General features: G+C 46.0%; 1 protein-coding gene across 1 annotated transcript in view; it reads right to left on the bottom strand.

Moving 5' to 3' along the window:
- Window positions 1–7993: 7993 nt before the first annotated feature.
- WWC3 (WWC family member 3) overlaps window positions 7994–16176 on the bottom strand; it is a 130136-nt gene continuing 121953 nt past the window's right edge. The window contains exons 20-23 of the mRNA XM_003261001.4: window positions 15621–15713; window positions 13460–13687; window positions 12864–12991; window positions 7994–11009 (exon numbers count right to left, since the gene is read on the bottom strand). Coding sequence (XP_003261049.2) covers window positions 10943–11009; window positions 12864–12991; window positions 13460–13687; window positions 15621–15713 — 516 coding nt within the window. The 3' untranslated portion in view covers window positions 7994–10942. The remainder of the gene's footprint in view (window positions 11010–12863; window positions 12992–13459; window positions 13688–15620; window positions 15714–16176) is intronic.

Genomic DNA, 16176 nt, shown 5'->3' with positions numbered 1-16176 from the left:
TTTGCTAGGCATTCTGGGCTGTGTTCACAGATCTCAGCAGACATCCGAAAGCTGCAAACTCAGACCCCGTTGCCCTGACATCTATCCAAAGTGACGGCCTTGACTGACGTGACAAACGACAGCTTTGAAATCCCTCTGCTTTTGCAGTGGAGTGGAATTGTTGTCAAGGACATTGCCTGTGCTAGGAAGCCTGAGAAAAGAGCCCGTTAGCTCTAAGGGCTAAGAGAAGTGTTGCCATCCCTTAAAAAACCATATGGTGCGTTTCCTCTCTGACGATAAGAACTGTGGAGCTGCCACTGTCTCCTTTTTCTCTGTGAGTGCCAGGAGACTCAGATGTTGCCAAGGCAATGCAGTAGGCCTGTCTCCTCCAGTAGGCATATGCACAGTGGCATGTCAGTCAACGTTAAATAACCCAGCTCTCCAGGGGCAGGGCATGGGGAGGGAGCCTTGATTCGTAGCTTGTGCTGATTCTTATGGTGTAAATTCTCCTGCCATGGCTTGCTTCGAACTACTGAATGGGGAGCTGGAAACTGATGCACGACAGCCATCATTGGACAGCATCTCCACCACGCACAGACAGAAGTCAGTTATCTTATTGCACCTGGACAGTGAACAGCTTTTCTCACCCAGGACCTGGCCTCTGAGAAAAGCTGCTCCTTGTCCAGGTGCCTTGGGTTGGAAATGGGATTTTTCTAGAATGGTAGCCACTAGCCACGGTTGCTATTTACGTGAAAATGAATTTAACTTAAAAGCTCAAATTCAGTCCCTCAGTCACACTAGCCACATGTCAGATGCTCAAGAGCTACATGTGGCTTGTCACTACGGTATTTTAGTGCAGATATAAAACAATTCCATCATCACAGATAATTCTATTGGACGATGCAGTGAAGTATTTCTTTTAAACGAATTCCATTGCAATAAAACAATTTGTGTTTATTACTCATGGGATTCTGCCTGTAATTGCAGGGTAGAAACAGCAATCTGGCCAGAGCATCTGTTAGTGGGAACGATGGAAAGGCACAGATTCCAGAAGGCCGTGTGCCTCTAGCCACAGGTCTCAGACAACATGCTTCCAAATGCCACTGAACGTGCAGCCTCTGCCTTTGGACCTCACTAGGAGCCTGGAAATCTTCTAAGAGGGGAGCGTCTGATCACTTGTTCCAAAGCAAAACTTGAGATGCACGTCAGAGTACATACATACTGAATACAGGAACTGGCCCTTCAAAGCTCAGTGCTTCTAGGGTGGGCTGGAGCATGACCTCCCCAAAGATGTTCACCCCCTTATTCCCAGGACCTATTAAGATGTTGCCTTACGTGACAAAAGAGATTTTGCAGATGTCATTAGATTAGGGATCCTAAGATCGTGGGGAGATGATCCTGGGTGGCCCCGGTGGGCCCAGTGTCGTCACAGGGGTCCTTATAAAAGGGAGGCAGGAGGGTCAGGGTCAGAGAAGATGTGGCAATGGAAGCAGAGAGCAGAGAGGGAGATTTGAAGCTGCTACACTGCTGGCCTTGAAGATGGAGGCTGGGGCCATAAGCAAACAAATGCAAGTGGCCTCTAGAAGCTGGAAGAGGCCAGGAAACAATCTCCCCACTAGCCTGTGGAAGGAACACAGCCCTGCTGGCACTTGATTTTAGCCCATTCACACCCAGTTTAGACTTCTACCCTCCAGAAACGGAAAAGGATAAATACGTGTTGTTTGAAGCCACTAAGTACAGCAGCCATTGGAAACAAACAGAGCCTTGGCTCATTGATTCATCCGATTCCTATTTACGGAGCCCTCCGTCTGCACCAGGTAGAATGCAAGGCCCGAGGGTCAGCCACGCTCTGGAGTGACTGTGTCCCTCTGCTGGGTCCCTCTTACAGTCCATGGGGAAGACAGTCATGAAACAGGTCTTCCCAATCAAGAGTGGGGAATCCCTAATGAGAGAAGTGTTGAGTGATGTGGAAAAATACTGCTAGGGGCTGAATTATGTACCCCCAAATTCATATGTTGAAGTCTCAACTTCCCAGTACCTCAGAATGTGACTATATTCGGAGATAACTTCTTTAAAGAAGTGGTTATGTTTTAACATCAGGCCGCTAGGGTGGGGCCCTAGTCCCATCTGACTGGTGTCCCTATAAAAAAAAAAAAAGGAGACCCCAGGGTCATGCATGCAGAGTGATGACCACGTGAGGAGGCGGCAAGCTGAGGGGAGAGGCCTCGGGAAACCAGCCTGCCGGTGCCTTCATCTTGAACTTCCAGCCTCCAGACAGTGAGAAAATCAATGTCTGTTGTTGAAGCCAGTCTGCGGGACTTGGTTACAGCAGCCCTAGTGAACTCATACACGTACATAAAGCAGAGCGGCCAAATTTCTTCAGGGATGGAGACCACTTCCGGCCTCCTTGAGAAAGTCCTGGTTAAGCTATCCAAGGACAAGTGGGAGTTAGCTCAAGTTGGGGACTGTAGAAGAGTGGACCAGAGAGAAGACAGGGAGTGCCCATAGGTAGCCAGGAGGGAAAGGCCTTCTTCTTTCTGCTACAGCAACTGCAACAAGTAAAATTTGGCCACAGTAGCATTGCTAAAAGTTATTTTTGACTTTTGTTTTTTTGTTTGTTTTTGAGACAGAGTTTCACTCTGTTGCCCAAGCTGGAGCGCAGTGGCGTGATTTCAGGTCACTGCAACCTCCACCTCCAGGGTTCAAGTGATTCTCCTGCCTCAGCCTCCTGGGTAGCTGAGATTACAGGCGCCCGCCACCACACCCGGCTACGTTTTTGTATTTTAATAGAGACAGGGTTTCACCATGTTGGTCAGGCTGGTCTCAAACTCCTGACCTCAGGTGATCCACCTGCCTTGGCCTTCCAAACTGCTGGGATTATAGGTGTGAGCCACCATTCCCAGGCTAAAAGGTTTTTTGTTTGTTTGTTTTGAGACATCCAGAGTAATGAGTGTCTTTTTTATGCGAATGAGATGATGGTAGCTGGGGGCCCTAGGTAGCCTCAGGATAGGGGCTGGCCACCAGTCACCAGAAAGACCAAGGCAAGATAACAGATTTGGGACTTTTAGCCCCACCCCCTTGACCTCTGGGGAGGGGAGAGGGGCTGAAGGTTGAGTTTATCACCAGTGGTCAATGATGTAATCAATCATGCCTGTGTAATGGAGCCTCCATAAAAACCAAACACCACATGTTCTCACTCATGGGTGGGAACTGAACAACGAGAACACTTGGACACAGGGTGGGGAACATCACACACCAGGGCCTGTCGTGGGGTGGGGGGAGGGGAGGGATAGCATTAGGAGATATACCTAATGTAAATGACGAGTTAACGGGTGCAGCACACCAACATGGCACATGGATACATATGTAACAAACCTGCACGTGGTGCACATGTACCCTAGAACTTAAAGTATAATAAAAAATTCCTTAACAACAACAACAACAACAACAAAAACACAAAAGGACAGGGTTTTCCACGGGCTTCCAGATAGCTGAATACACGGAGGTTCCTGGAGGGTGGTGCCTAGGGAAGGGCATGGAAGCTCCGTGCCTCTCCTTCCATACCTTCCACATCGCTTCCATCAGGCTCTACATCTGTATCTTTGGTAATATCCTTTATAACAAAATGGGTAAACATGTTTCCCTGAGTTGTGGGACCACTCTAGCATGTCAGTGAACTTGAGGAGGGGGTCATGGGAACCCCCAGTGTATAGCCAGTCGGTCAGAACCACAAGCCACAACCCATGTTTTTCGTTTTTGTTTTTTGAGACATATTGTCACTGTGTCGCCCAGGCTGGAGTACAGTGGTGCAATCTCGGCTCCCTGTAACCTCCACCTACAGGGTTCAAGTGATTCTTCTGCCTCAGCCTACCGAGTAGCTGGGACTACAGGCGCATGCCACCATGCCCAGCTAATTTTTATATTTTTAGTAGAGATGGGGTTTCACTATGTTAGCCAGGCTGGTCTCGAACTCCTGACCTCATGATCTTCCCACCTCGGCCTCCCAAAGTACTGGGATTACAGGTGTGAGCCACGGCCCTGGCCACTTTTTTTCTTCAAGACAGGGTCTCACTGTCATCCAGGCTGGAGTGCAATGGCGTGAACACGGCTCACTGCAGCCTTGACCTCTGGGGCTCAAGCAATTCTCCCACCTCAGTCTCCTGTGTAGCTGGGACCACAGGTGCATGCCACCATGCCCAGCTAACTTTTTGTATTTTTTTTGTAGAAACGGGGTCTCGCTATGTTGCCCATGCTGGTCCTGAACTCCTGGGCTCAAGCGGTCCTCCCACCTCAGCTTCTCAAAATGCTGGGATACAGGCATGAGACACCGCACTCGGCCTCAACATCTTGTTTAATGGGGAAACACGTTTTTTCACCAAAGTCTGAAAAAAGGTAAATAGCCTTGCATGTATGTGTATTTATCTTATTGTTATTTTCTGTCTTTATGCAGACAAAGACAGAAAACAAAATAGACAAAAACCCATGAAGAAATATCCAAAATATGTATGAGTAAAACTGTAAAGCATTCCTGAAAGGCACAAAATTAGTCTTGGACAACTGAAAATACATTCTTGGATAAGCGGATTTAACATCATAAAGATGTCGGTTCTCCCAAATTTGTAAGTTTAATGCAATTCCAGTAGATTCCATAATATTTTTCCCTGGAGCTAGACAGGGTAATTATAAAATTCATTTGGAAGAACAAATAAGCAAGAATATCCAGGAAAGCCCTGAGAAAGAAGGAAGGAGGGCTAGCCCTAACTGATACTAAAACTTACCAACAGGCCTCTATAATTAGAGCAGCTTTGCTCATAAGCACAAATTTTGATTGTGCTGAGATGTTTTCTCACCTCTGCAATTGGCAAAGACTCACAAATGTGACACCATTCTATTGCTGAGGTTGTGAGGGAACTGTCTCGTACATCGCTGGTGAGAATACAAAATGGCGAAGTCCCTGCGAGAAAAATGCAGCGACACCCAGCAACATGCCACATGCATTACCGTTGACCCAGAGATCCCACTTCTTGGGATGTATCTCACGAAAACCCTGGCAAAGGGTGGCTCACACCTGAAATCCCAACACTTTGGGAGATCGAGGCAGGAAGACAGCTTGAGACCAGGAGTTGGAGACCAGCATGGGCAACATGGCAATACCGTTTCTATCAATAAAATAAAAAAAGAAACCCTGGCAAAAATGTGAAAAGATGTCTGAAGACTTTCATTGTTGAATTACCATTTTTTGAGACGGAGTCTCGCTCTGTTGCCCAGGCTGGAGGGCAATGGCACGATCTCAGCTCACTGCCACCTCCACCGCCCACGTTCAAGTGATTCTCCTGCCTCAGCCTCCTGAGTAGCTGGGATTACAGGTGCACGCCACCATGCCCAGCTAATTTTTGTATTTTTAGTAGACATGGGGTTTTACCATGTTGGTCAGGCTGGTCTCAAACTCCTGATCTCATGATCTGCCCGCCTGGGCCTCCCAAAGTGCTGGGGTTACAGGTATGAGCCGCCACACCCGGCCTGTTAAATTATTTTTAATAGTATGACTAGAAACAACCAGAAGATGGTTGAATAAACTATGGTACATCCACTAACGTTGTGTGCAAAGGTAAAATCAAAAGAACACTTAAACGTACCACTTTGGGGGATATGGGGATGGGATGAATGTATTTTGCTTGTGGGTTGGATGTGAATTTGGAGGGGGGGTGCAGAGGACAGACCATAGTGGATTGAATGGTGGCCCTAAAGATATGTCCACCTGGAACTTGGGAACGTGACCTGATTTGCAGAGTCTTTGCGGAGGTAATTAAAGACCTGGAGATGAGATCATCCTGGATTAACCGGGTAGGCCCTAAATCCAATGGCAGATGTTCTTCTAACAGAGAGAAGACAGGGAGAAACGCAGAGGGAACGGTGATGTCACCATGGGGCCAAGAACGGAGTCATGTTTCTTGCACAAGCCAAGGATTGTCAGCAGCAGCAGGAGCCGGAAGAGGCAGGAAGGATCCTCCCCTAGGGCCTTTGAAGAGTGTAGCCCTGGTGACACCTTGATTTAGCACTTTTGGCCTTGAGAACCGTGAAATAAATTTTTGTTAAGCTACCAAGCTTGTGGTAAATTGTTATAGCAGCCAATACAGACTTTGGTGGTCTCTGGGATATATCTATTTTTCTTTTTTTAAAGAAATGCAGTCTCACTACATTGTCCAGGCTACTCTTGAACTGCTGGTGTCAAAGGATCCTCCCACCTCAGCCTCCCAAGTAGCTGGGACTACAGGTGTGCACCACCACCACTGGCTGGGATATACTTTTAAGTGAAAAAAGCCAGGTGAAGAAAAGTATGTTTTTGTGCTCCCATTTGCCCAAGGAGAGAAAAATACAAATACAGATGTGTTCGTATTTGTGTAGTCATGTGTATATGTACATGTGTGCATATGCACTACATTTGTATGTACACACTTACATGTTTATATACCTGCTTATATTTTAAAATAACAATGCAAGGAAAAACAGTAATCTCTTTTCAATGGTTACCTGTAAGGAGAGGGGAAAAAATAGGGTAGAGGCAAGAATAAAAATCTGACTCTGTGGGGCGTGGTGGCTCACGCCTGTAATCCCAGCACTTTGGGAGGCTAAGGCAGGCAGATCATTTGAGGTCAGGAGTTCGAGACCAGCCTGGCCAACATGGTGAAACTCTGTCTCTACTAAAAACACAAAAATTAGCTGAGCATGGTGGCACACACCTGTAATCCCATCTACTCCAGAGGCTGAGGCAGGAGAATCACTTGAACCCGGGAGGCGGAGGCTGCAGTGAGTCGAGATCATGCCGCTGCACTGCAGGCTGGGCAACAGAGCAAGACTCCATCTCAAAAAAAAAAAGCCAGACATAACTACAATGAGATACCACTTGGCACCCACTAAGACAGCTATAAGCAAAAGGACATAACAAGTGTTGGCCAGGATGTGGAGGAACTGCTGGTAGGAATGGGAAATGGCGCAGCTGCTTTGGAAACAGTCTGGCAAGTCCTCAAAGAGTTAAATATGGACTTAACCATGTAACCCAGTGATTCCACTTTTAGGTATAGACCTAAGAGAAATGAAAACATATATCCACAGAAAAGCTTAAATGTGAAAGTCCATAGCAGCATTACCCATAATGGCCAAAAAGTAGAAGCAAAGTGTCCATCAACTGATAAATGAAGAAAATGTGGCCTGTCCATGCAACGGAAGATGATTCAGCCATAAAAAAGAATGAAGTCTCAACACACAGTACAACACGGATGAGCCTTGAAAGCACTATGCTAAGTGAATGAACCCGGACACAAAGGCCACATATTATGTCATTGATATGAAATGTTCAGAACGGGCAAATGTGTAGAGACAGAGATTAGTGGCTGCTGGGGTCTCAGAGGATTGGGGAGCAACTGCTCATGAGTTTGAAGGCTTTTTTGGGGGGTGATGAAAACGTTCTAAAAATTGTGATATTTGCACGACTCTGAATATACTAAAACCACTGAATTATACATATTAAATGGGTGAATTGTATGGCATGTGAATGATATATCAAGAAAAGCTATTACCAAAAAAGAAAAACACAGACAAAAAAAATCCCAGTAAGTGGATCATGTTTAGATTCTGTTCAAAGAGTTAAAGAAAGAATGACACGAGATAACTGGAAGAGAAAGCCTTGGATATTTAGTAACAGTAAGGAATTATTAAATGCTAAGATGTGATAAGGTTATTATGCTTTTCTCTTTTAGCAATACATATTGAAATATTTAAAGATGAAACGATAAGCTCTATGGGCTTTGCTTCAAATTCTAAGAGGAGGAGGTGGGCTGGAGGGTAAAGGAGAGGGCAGCCAGGAATGATCCTGTTGAAGCTGGGTGAGGGCTGCGTTCAGCTTACTATTTTCTCTGATTTTATACCTCTATTTTTATGCTGAAAAACACACATTTTTATATATTTAAGCTTCCATAATTAAACATTCTTTTTCCATAAAACCGCACATTTCCACTCTGTTCTTAAGGCAGGTTAGTTTAATTTTATAGAAGAAATATTTTTCAAACAGTACAAATGACACAATTAGAGAGAAAACAGTGACAAAAAAAAACCAAAGAGATGAATACTGATTATAACTTATTCCCACAACAGAAGGCTACTTATTTCTACAATTATCAATCAAAGCCTGACAATTCAGTGATTAGATGAAGTGAAAGCCAAATTCCCTTTTACATGTGGCACTATTTCAAAAGAACCCTGGTGGCAGGATCCTGATGGTTTTGAGACCAGAACTGCTCCTAAAACCTGGCAGCGTTTTTTTGTTCGTTGTTTTTATCGCGAGGCCTGGTAGATGGACAGATTGAAACATAGATGGAAACACCCCTTCAGCTCATAGGACTTCACTTTTCTGGCATGTGGGGTATTTTCTGGGGTTGGCGTGGCAGTCTGAGCTAGTCAGAAGCTCCAAGACCACGTCATGAATGACAAGCAACATAGGGCACTTGGTGTCCTTCTGCCTGCTCGGGGCACCTCCACTGCCTGCATCTCCATCTGCAGAGAACTGCCCAGCTCTCTGGCCTTCCTTTGTCATTTCTTTCCTTGTCATGGCTGCATTGAGCTGCAAAAGTGGACACAGGCAGGGAGGCAGGGGGAGGTTCAAAGGAAAGGTGGCAAACACGAGGGCTCCTTGGACTGATTCGGAAGCAGGCGCTGCATGTTTCTTGCGGGCTATCAGTGAGATTCTATTTTTAAAAAACCCAGCCAGGCATGGTGGCTCACAAGTCCAAGATCAGCCTGGGCAACAGAGCAAGACCTTGACTCTAGGAAAAAAATCACAATGGCTCATGCCTATAATCTCAGAACTTTGGGAGGCTGAGGCAGGAGGGTCACTTGAGCCCAGGAGGTTGAGGCTGCAGTGAGCTATGATCACGTCACTGCACTCCAGCCTGGGCAACAAAGCAGGACCCTGTCTCAAAAAAAAAAAAAAAAAAATCCCTTTGGGTGTCAGGTTGGAAGGGAAGTACTTCAAATGGAAATCTTGCAGGCTGGGCAGTGAAGTTTATTTGAAAACATTTGTCTAGGGCTTCCTGCACTGACACAGTGGGTTTCCCCACATTACTACTTAATAGGGGTTGGCAGAAAAGTAGCCTCAATCCCTCCCATTTAGAGAGATCCTTGTGGGGCACAGGCTGGGTGTCCCGGGGCCGAGGTGGAAATGAGCTGCCCCCCTGAACAGCCTAGGGTCCGGCAGTGTGGATGGTTGTTTGTTGCCCTTCAAAGTTTCAACAGCTGGGGCCTGGAGACAGGGCCTGCCCAGCAGCACTGGGAAGGACCCAGGGTGCTCCGTGTCTCCCCACCTCTGTTGTGGGCACATATAAAAAGGAATTGGCTGAAAAGAAAAAAAAAAAAAAAAGGCAGAACATGCAAGGCTAGAGGCAGAAATACATAGCAAGAGACAAGAAGTGTGAAAAGCATCAGGATTTCAGTCTTACCACCACTGACGAATTCCATTGTCCGTGATAGGTCGCGTGTCAATGAAATGCTTTTACAAAATCCACTTTTAATAAATGTAAAAAGGAAAGCAGGTTATACAAGGGGGGAAGCTACAGACTGATGAGAAGAGGGAGGCCTGATGCAAAGGGGTATCTCCAAGGGAAGTGGGTTCTGGTTCCTCTGACATTCCCCGTGGCCCACCCCATTGACTCAAATCGAGGCCTCATCGAGAAGAGTGCATTTCATCTACAATAAATATGTATTAGGCGAAATATTTATATCATTTGGCATTTCAAAGAATAATGGCATATTTTTATTACATTAAAACATGTTTTTCCTCACAAGCTAGTTCTAAGATTTCTTGAGGAATAGTGGGTCGACTCCAGTACAGGGAGCCTCCTGACTCAAACCTGATCCTCTCCTCTGGACAACTCGCTGGGTAGTTCTAGTTACCCGTACGTCCTTCCCTCCCCCAAACAAGCACCTTCAAAGGTGATGGTGTGTATGTCCTAACTGCTATATTCACCCATGCAGTCAACGAGCATGGGCGTTGCTACTTCCTCGTTCCCTTTCACTTTCCTTCATGACACAGTGGCGTGGCAGGAGTTCCTCCACCACCCTCCTGGTCTGTTACAGTCGGACAGGGCAGGGTGGGGGGAGGCGGGCAGCACGGACAGCCACCACGGACAGTCAGGCTGAAGCCCCACAGACAGCCACCACAAGCAAGCAGGCTGAAGCCCCACACACCAGAGGCTCTGGCGCCTGCTTCAGACTCACGCTGAGCACAGAAAGATGCATCCGAAGACAACACAGAAATGAGCGGCTGGCGTGCAGCCCACGCCGGAGACTGACCTCTGCAACATACACATGCTTCCGAGTCACGCCTGAACCACTGCAGGGGACACTTTAACATGACATCAAGGGAGTGAATGTGTACAATATACATGGTAAATGCACATATGATACGGTGACAAATTTAGCACATAGTGTTCGCATTTCAGGTGTCAAAAACAAAACCAGCCCCGAGTTCCGTTCCATTGCATGAAAAGTACTAAAGAACAAAATTTCAGTCTTAAAATACATCTTAAAGTCAGTATTTTCCTTCAAGGAAAAAAAAGTACTATAAATAAATTACAATACAGTGAATTTGCCTGAACTCACTTCGTTTCTGTCTTCCAGCCTTTAAGTCAAATAAAACAGCATAAAAACTGTACATTCTTAACATGATAGTTGATCTTTTATAAAATAACCTGTCTTCAGAGATGTCGATTTCACAACAAGGAAAAACCAAGCCCTGTTGCCGTCACTATTATAAAATATATATGTATAGATATACGTGTTTTTTTTTTTTTTTACAAAATGTGTATATTAATAGCTTTGCACAAATATTTTAAAGACAAATTCAGCTAGTCTAAGAACTTCATGAAAATAAAACAGGCGGATAAATACTTCATGTGCACAATGCACTCCATCAGACGTCGTCGGCTGGGAGAGGAGGTATGTTGATCCTTGGCCTTGTGAAGAATGCTATCTTCTCCCTGGGACCAGAGAGAATTACAGGTCAGAAGCTGATATGAAGACACAGAAAGCTGGTGGCTCTCATATCAATCATGGCTTTTCTTATTCATACGACAAACTGAATTTAAGTCCCCAACAACACATGTGCTTCTATAGAGTCTCCAAATGTGAACTATGAAGAACCCTAAGGGCAGGGGTTTCTTCATCTCCAGTGCCTAGAACAGTGCCTGGTGTATATTAGGTGCTCAGGAAATACCTGTTGTATTAACAAATGAATGAAAAAGTAAAAACTATGTGAATATTAAATGTATACAAAAATTAGGGCTAAAAGACCCATTTTATTCGCCCTTAACAAGGCTACGACATGAATGAACCCTGAAAACCCTCAGCTGCGGGAAAGAAGCCAGATGCAAAAGTCCACGTAAGATATGACCCCACTGCTATGAAACAGGCAGAAAGGCACATCCCTAGAGACAGAGCTAGGGGAGGGAGAACGGGGAGTGACTGCTTAATGGGTATAGGGTTTACTTTTAGGGTGGTAAAACGTTCTGGAACTAGACAGAGGGGGTGGTTGTGCAACATTGTGAATGTGCCAAAGGCTGAACTGTTCACTTTAAAATGGGTCATTTTATGTTAGGTGAATTTCAACTTAGTTTTTTTACAGACACAAAAAATCCCCTCAGCAAAAACAAAAACAGACAAAACCAATCTATACTATTAGAATTCAAGGTGGTGGTTACTCTAGTGTGGGATCTGGGGGCACCGACAATGATCGATTCTTAGGACAAGTTTGTAACAATTCACTGGACCATGTGTGTATGACATGCAGCTTTCCTGCAGATACATTTTGCCTTAATCAAAAGTTAATTGAAAAAGCAAAGGTGGTCGGGTGCAGTGACTCATGCCTGTAATCCCAGAACTTTGGGCAGCTGAGGCAGGTGGATCGCTTGAGCTCAGGAGTTTGAGATCAGCCTGGGCAACACAGTGAGACCCCATCTCTACAAAAATGAGCAGGGCATGGTGGCACATGCCTACAGTCCCAGCTACTTGGGACGGTGAGGTGGGAGGATCACTTGAGCCTGGGAGGTCAAAGCTGTAATGAGCCATGACTGAGCCACCACACTCCAGCCTGGCTGACAGAGAAAGACCCTCTCTGAGGGTGGGGGGACATATATGTATGTGTATGTATAAAATACATACTATTATTTACAATAGCAAACATTTGAAGACGAGTAGCATGTTATAAAATAGAGTGGTTAACTATTAGATGAGACATTACAGTCAAACAAGATAGCAGATTATATAGCAACATGGAGTATTTTAATTTAAAAAATGCTAAATGCAAAACTGAACCCACATTATGATTAGAAGTGGCATGAAAAAAAAAACTGTAGGAAAAAAGATGAGGATAAAAACATGAAAATACAGTACTGGCTGCAGTGGATTCCTGTTTTGTTCTCAACTTCCCATGCGTTTTAAAGACTCACGGGGCTAGACGCAGGGGCTCATGCCTGTAATCTCAGCACTTTGGGAGGCTGAGGCAGGTGGATCATTTGAGGTCAGAAGTTTGAGATCAGCCTGGGCAACATGGCAAAACCCAGCCTACTAAAATTTAAAAATTAGCCGGGCATGATAGTGCACATCTGTAATCCCAGTTACTCAGGAGGTTGAGGCATGAGACTTGCTTCAGCCCAGGGGGCAGAGGGTGCAGTGAGCCGAGATTGCACCACTGCACTCCAGCCTGGGTGACAGAGTGAGACTCTGTCTCAAAAGAAAAACAAAAACAGACTCACTGTACTTTTTACCACGCCAAAGGCACAACAGTAAGGAGGAAGCAGGGCCGAGGGGCCGGCCTTGCCACACCTCTGCCATACCTAAAGGTCTGCACTTGGATGGGCTCTTTGTGGCTCTGCCCACGCAGCTGGTAGATCTCCTTGGAGGCCTTCTTCAGCATCTTCTCAGCTGCCTGCTCATGACGGTAGTCAAGTTTGGTCTGTCTTGTCTGGAACAACAACATTGGACCAACAAGATAATTTCATTGATTTTTTTTTTTTTTTAAGGAAGAATGAGTAAGTTCACTGGCAGCCCTGGAGCCCAGAAAAACCAACCACAGTCAGTGAGTGGTGACCCAGGAGGGAGTAAGGCCCACCTCACCCACACTCCCCCCAAGGAATTCTTCCCAGGAGACAGAGGCCAGGGGTGGCTGGAGTCAGGCCTGGCGACTGGGGACCCAGAATGTTCCCCCGACAAGGTGGGGAGGGCCCATGACCCCTCTTCCAGCACCCGCAGCCTCCAGATGCACGCAGGAGCCACACAGACGCCACCCTCGCAGCCCACAGAGGGAGAAGGGGCTCCAAGAGCCCAGTGGTGGGGCACTTCAGGGACCACCTCCGTGTCTGGGAGGCTCCCTTCAGAGCCTGGAGCAGGGAGCAGTGAGGTGCAGGTGGGAGCTGGCCACAGGGGACCCCACCTGCCGCTCGGCCTCCCGCAGCAGGCCACGGAGCCGCTCGTCCCGAAGCACCCAGGGTGGGAGGTCAGTCTGGCCGCGGAGCTGGGCGTCCTCCAACCGCTGCCGCAGCTCACGGAGGGCGCAGAGCTCCTCATTCAGCTGCCTCTGCCGTGTTCTCGACGCCTGGAGATCCAGCTCCAAGTCCAGGGAGGTGCGGGCCATGAGCTCAGCCAGGGAAGACCTGCATGACTGCAAGAGACACCAGCTGTGACCCCTCACTCAGGCCTTCTAGAAGGTTCTTCCACAATTAATAGGAGACAGGTCAGGCACACGTATTTCTCTAAGCACGCCCAAGGTTAAAAAATACAGATGTGGGCAAGAGGAATGTAAATCTCTAGTTCAGTATCAAGGTTAGTAACAGCAAATTGTTTTTCTTTAATGATGACCTATGTATTGGCAGAAGTGTGCAGCAACAGATGCTCTTATATGGGGCCGGCAGGATCAAAAATGGGAACAATCTTTCTGAAGGGCCATTTGAGAATATATATATGTCTACAGCAAACTTGCATCTGAAAGGCATAACTGTTGACATGCAAAAGTGGTCCAATTAAGATTTACGACAGAAAAAAAAAGTAAGTCTATAACAGCAGGAAACATTAAATAAATTACAAGGCCAGTATAAAATGTAGCCATTGTAACAAGTTGAAAAAAATATATGGACATGGAAAAATCTTAATGATCCACTGTACAAGGGGAAAGAAAGTATGTTATAAACCACGAGTGCTTGTTGTTTAAAAAAAAGCATACACACTCCCATGCAAACACGCAGACACACACGTGCAAGTTGTCCAAAGCTTCCCTCCCCATATAAGCCTCAAGTAAGCAAACATACCTATGCTGAGGAAAACCCTGACGGGGAAAAGACTCTTGTCTGCGGAACTGAGAGCAGTACTTCCCATCCAATGGGAAACAGAACCCTGAGACAGCAGTCACCGCAGCAAAACCACAAATCCATTCGCCAATCACCATGGGTCAGTGGCCTGAGTCATGGTATGCTTTTTACACACACAACACTATTTTGCACATACACAGAATTTAAACGCAAATATGGGTTGTAACTTAACAAATATAAATTCTTTAAAAGCACTGCTGAATTCCCAGCAGAGCTTCGTGGTTCTCAACCAGGAGAATCTGGCCCCCCGGAGGACAGCTGGCAATGTCTGTGGACATTTTGAGTGTCACAACTGCTGTGTATGTAATGGGGTGTTGCTGGCATCTGGTGGGTGGAGCCCAGGGACGCTGCTCAACATCCTACAGTGCACGGGGCAGCCCCCACAGCAAAGAACGAGCCTGTCTGAAATGCCAGCAGCGGTGCTGCTAAGAGACACTTCTGCAGCCAAATTATGCACTTTTTTTTTTTTTTTTTTTTTGAGACGGAGTCTTGCTCTGTCTCCCAGGCTGGAGTGCAGTGGCATGATTTAAGCTCACTACAACCTCTGCCTCCCGGGTTCACGCAATTCTCCTGCCTCAGCCTTCTGAGTAGCTGAGATTACAGGCACATGCTGCCATGTCTAGCTAATTTTCATAATCTTAGTAGAGACGGGGTTTCACCATTTTGGACAGGCTGGTCTCGAACTCCTGACCTCAGGTGATCCGCCCACCTCAGCCTCCCAAAGTGCTGGGATTATAGGCGTGAGCCACCGCGCCCGGCCCAAATTATAAACTTTCTTATTCTTCCCAGTCAGCAGCCACTCTTCTATGTGTTGGAGCACAACTGCCACATGGAAATTTGGGGTTTTTTGTGTGTCTGTCTCTCTTCCTCTCTGCACGTGCGCACACACACACACACACACGTATTCAAACGATCCCTGCCCAGAAAAGCAATATGTTGAAACACTCAGCTTTTCTAAATTATATATACTCTCCTGTCAAAAAAAAAAAGAGTCTATTATATAAAAATGGTTATTTATTATACTGAAGAATGTAAAGATCACAGATTATCTGAAATCATGATACCATCTTAAGAAATATTAGCAACATTATGACATTACATCTGTTAAGTAAACAAGAAATACGAATACTACCTTTTCATTTACATGACCTTAAATATTACCTTTTTAAGGCTTGTAAAAATCACTCGCAGGGCAAGCACAGATTCCATATTTGTTTACAGGGCACATACCTGCTTGTAGCGAAGGGTTCGTCTTTCCAAAGTATTTCGGACAAAGGGGGACTTCCGGGGCAGCGTTGAACTGTCACTGTCACTACGATAAAGCTGCACCAAAAAGAATGATGTTCAGAAACAATTTCTCAACAATGCACAGTTCATTCTGTGTGTGTACTCAGAGTCTCAGAATGGGTTATTTTCGTCCTCTTCACAGGTCCTCGAGTGCACTTATGATTATTGGTGCTTGTAGCAGGTCTTTGGGTTTCGATTTAAACAAGAGTTTCTGCTAAAATGAAAAAAACAAAACAAAACAAAAACAAAGCAAACAAAACCCTCCCCCAGTTTCCAGGCTAACTGAGCCAACAAAATCTCCGTGTGATCGATACCAAGGCGGTTTCGTGCCCTGTACAGCCCCCATGAAAGCTAGTGCCGCCCTCAGCACGGTTCACTTTTCCTCAGTCTTTCTCATGGGCTGTATTTGTGGCTTTGGCAATAGCTGGGGAAAGTGACTTCCAGAAAAGAGACTCACTCCTGGTAGCAGGACACGCCCACATTGCCAACTGCAGCTGTG

This window comes from Nomascus leucogenys, chromosome X (genome assembly GCF_006542625.1).
Source record: "Nomascus leucogenys isolate Asia chromosome X, Asia_NLE_v1, whole genome shotgun sequence".
NCBI lineage: Eukaryota > Metazoa > Chordata > Mammalia > Primates > Hylobatidae > Nomascus > Nomascus leucogenys.
This window is presented reverse-complemented; position numbering and strand designations above follow the sequence as displayed.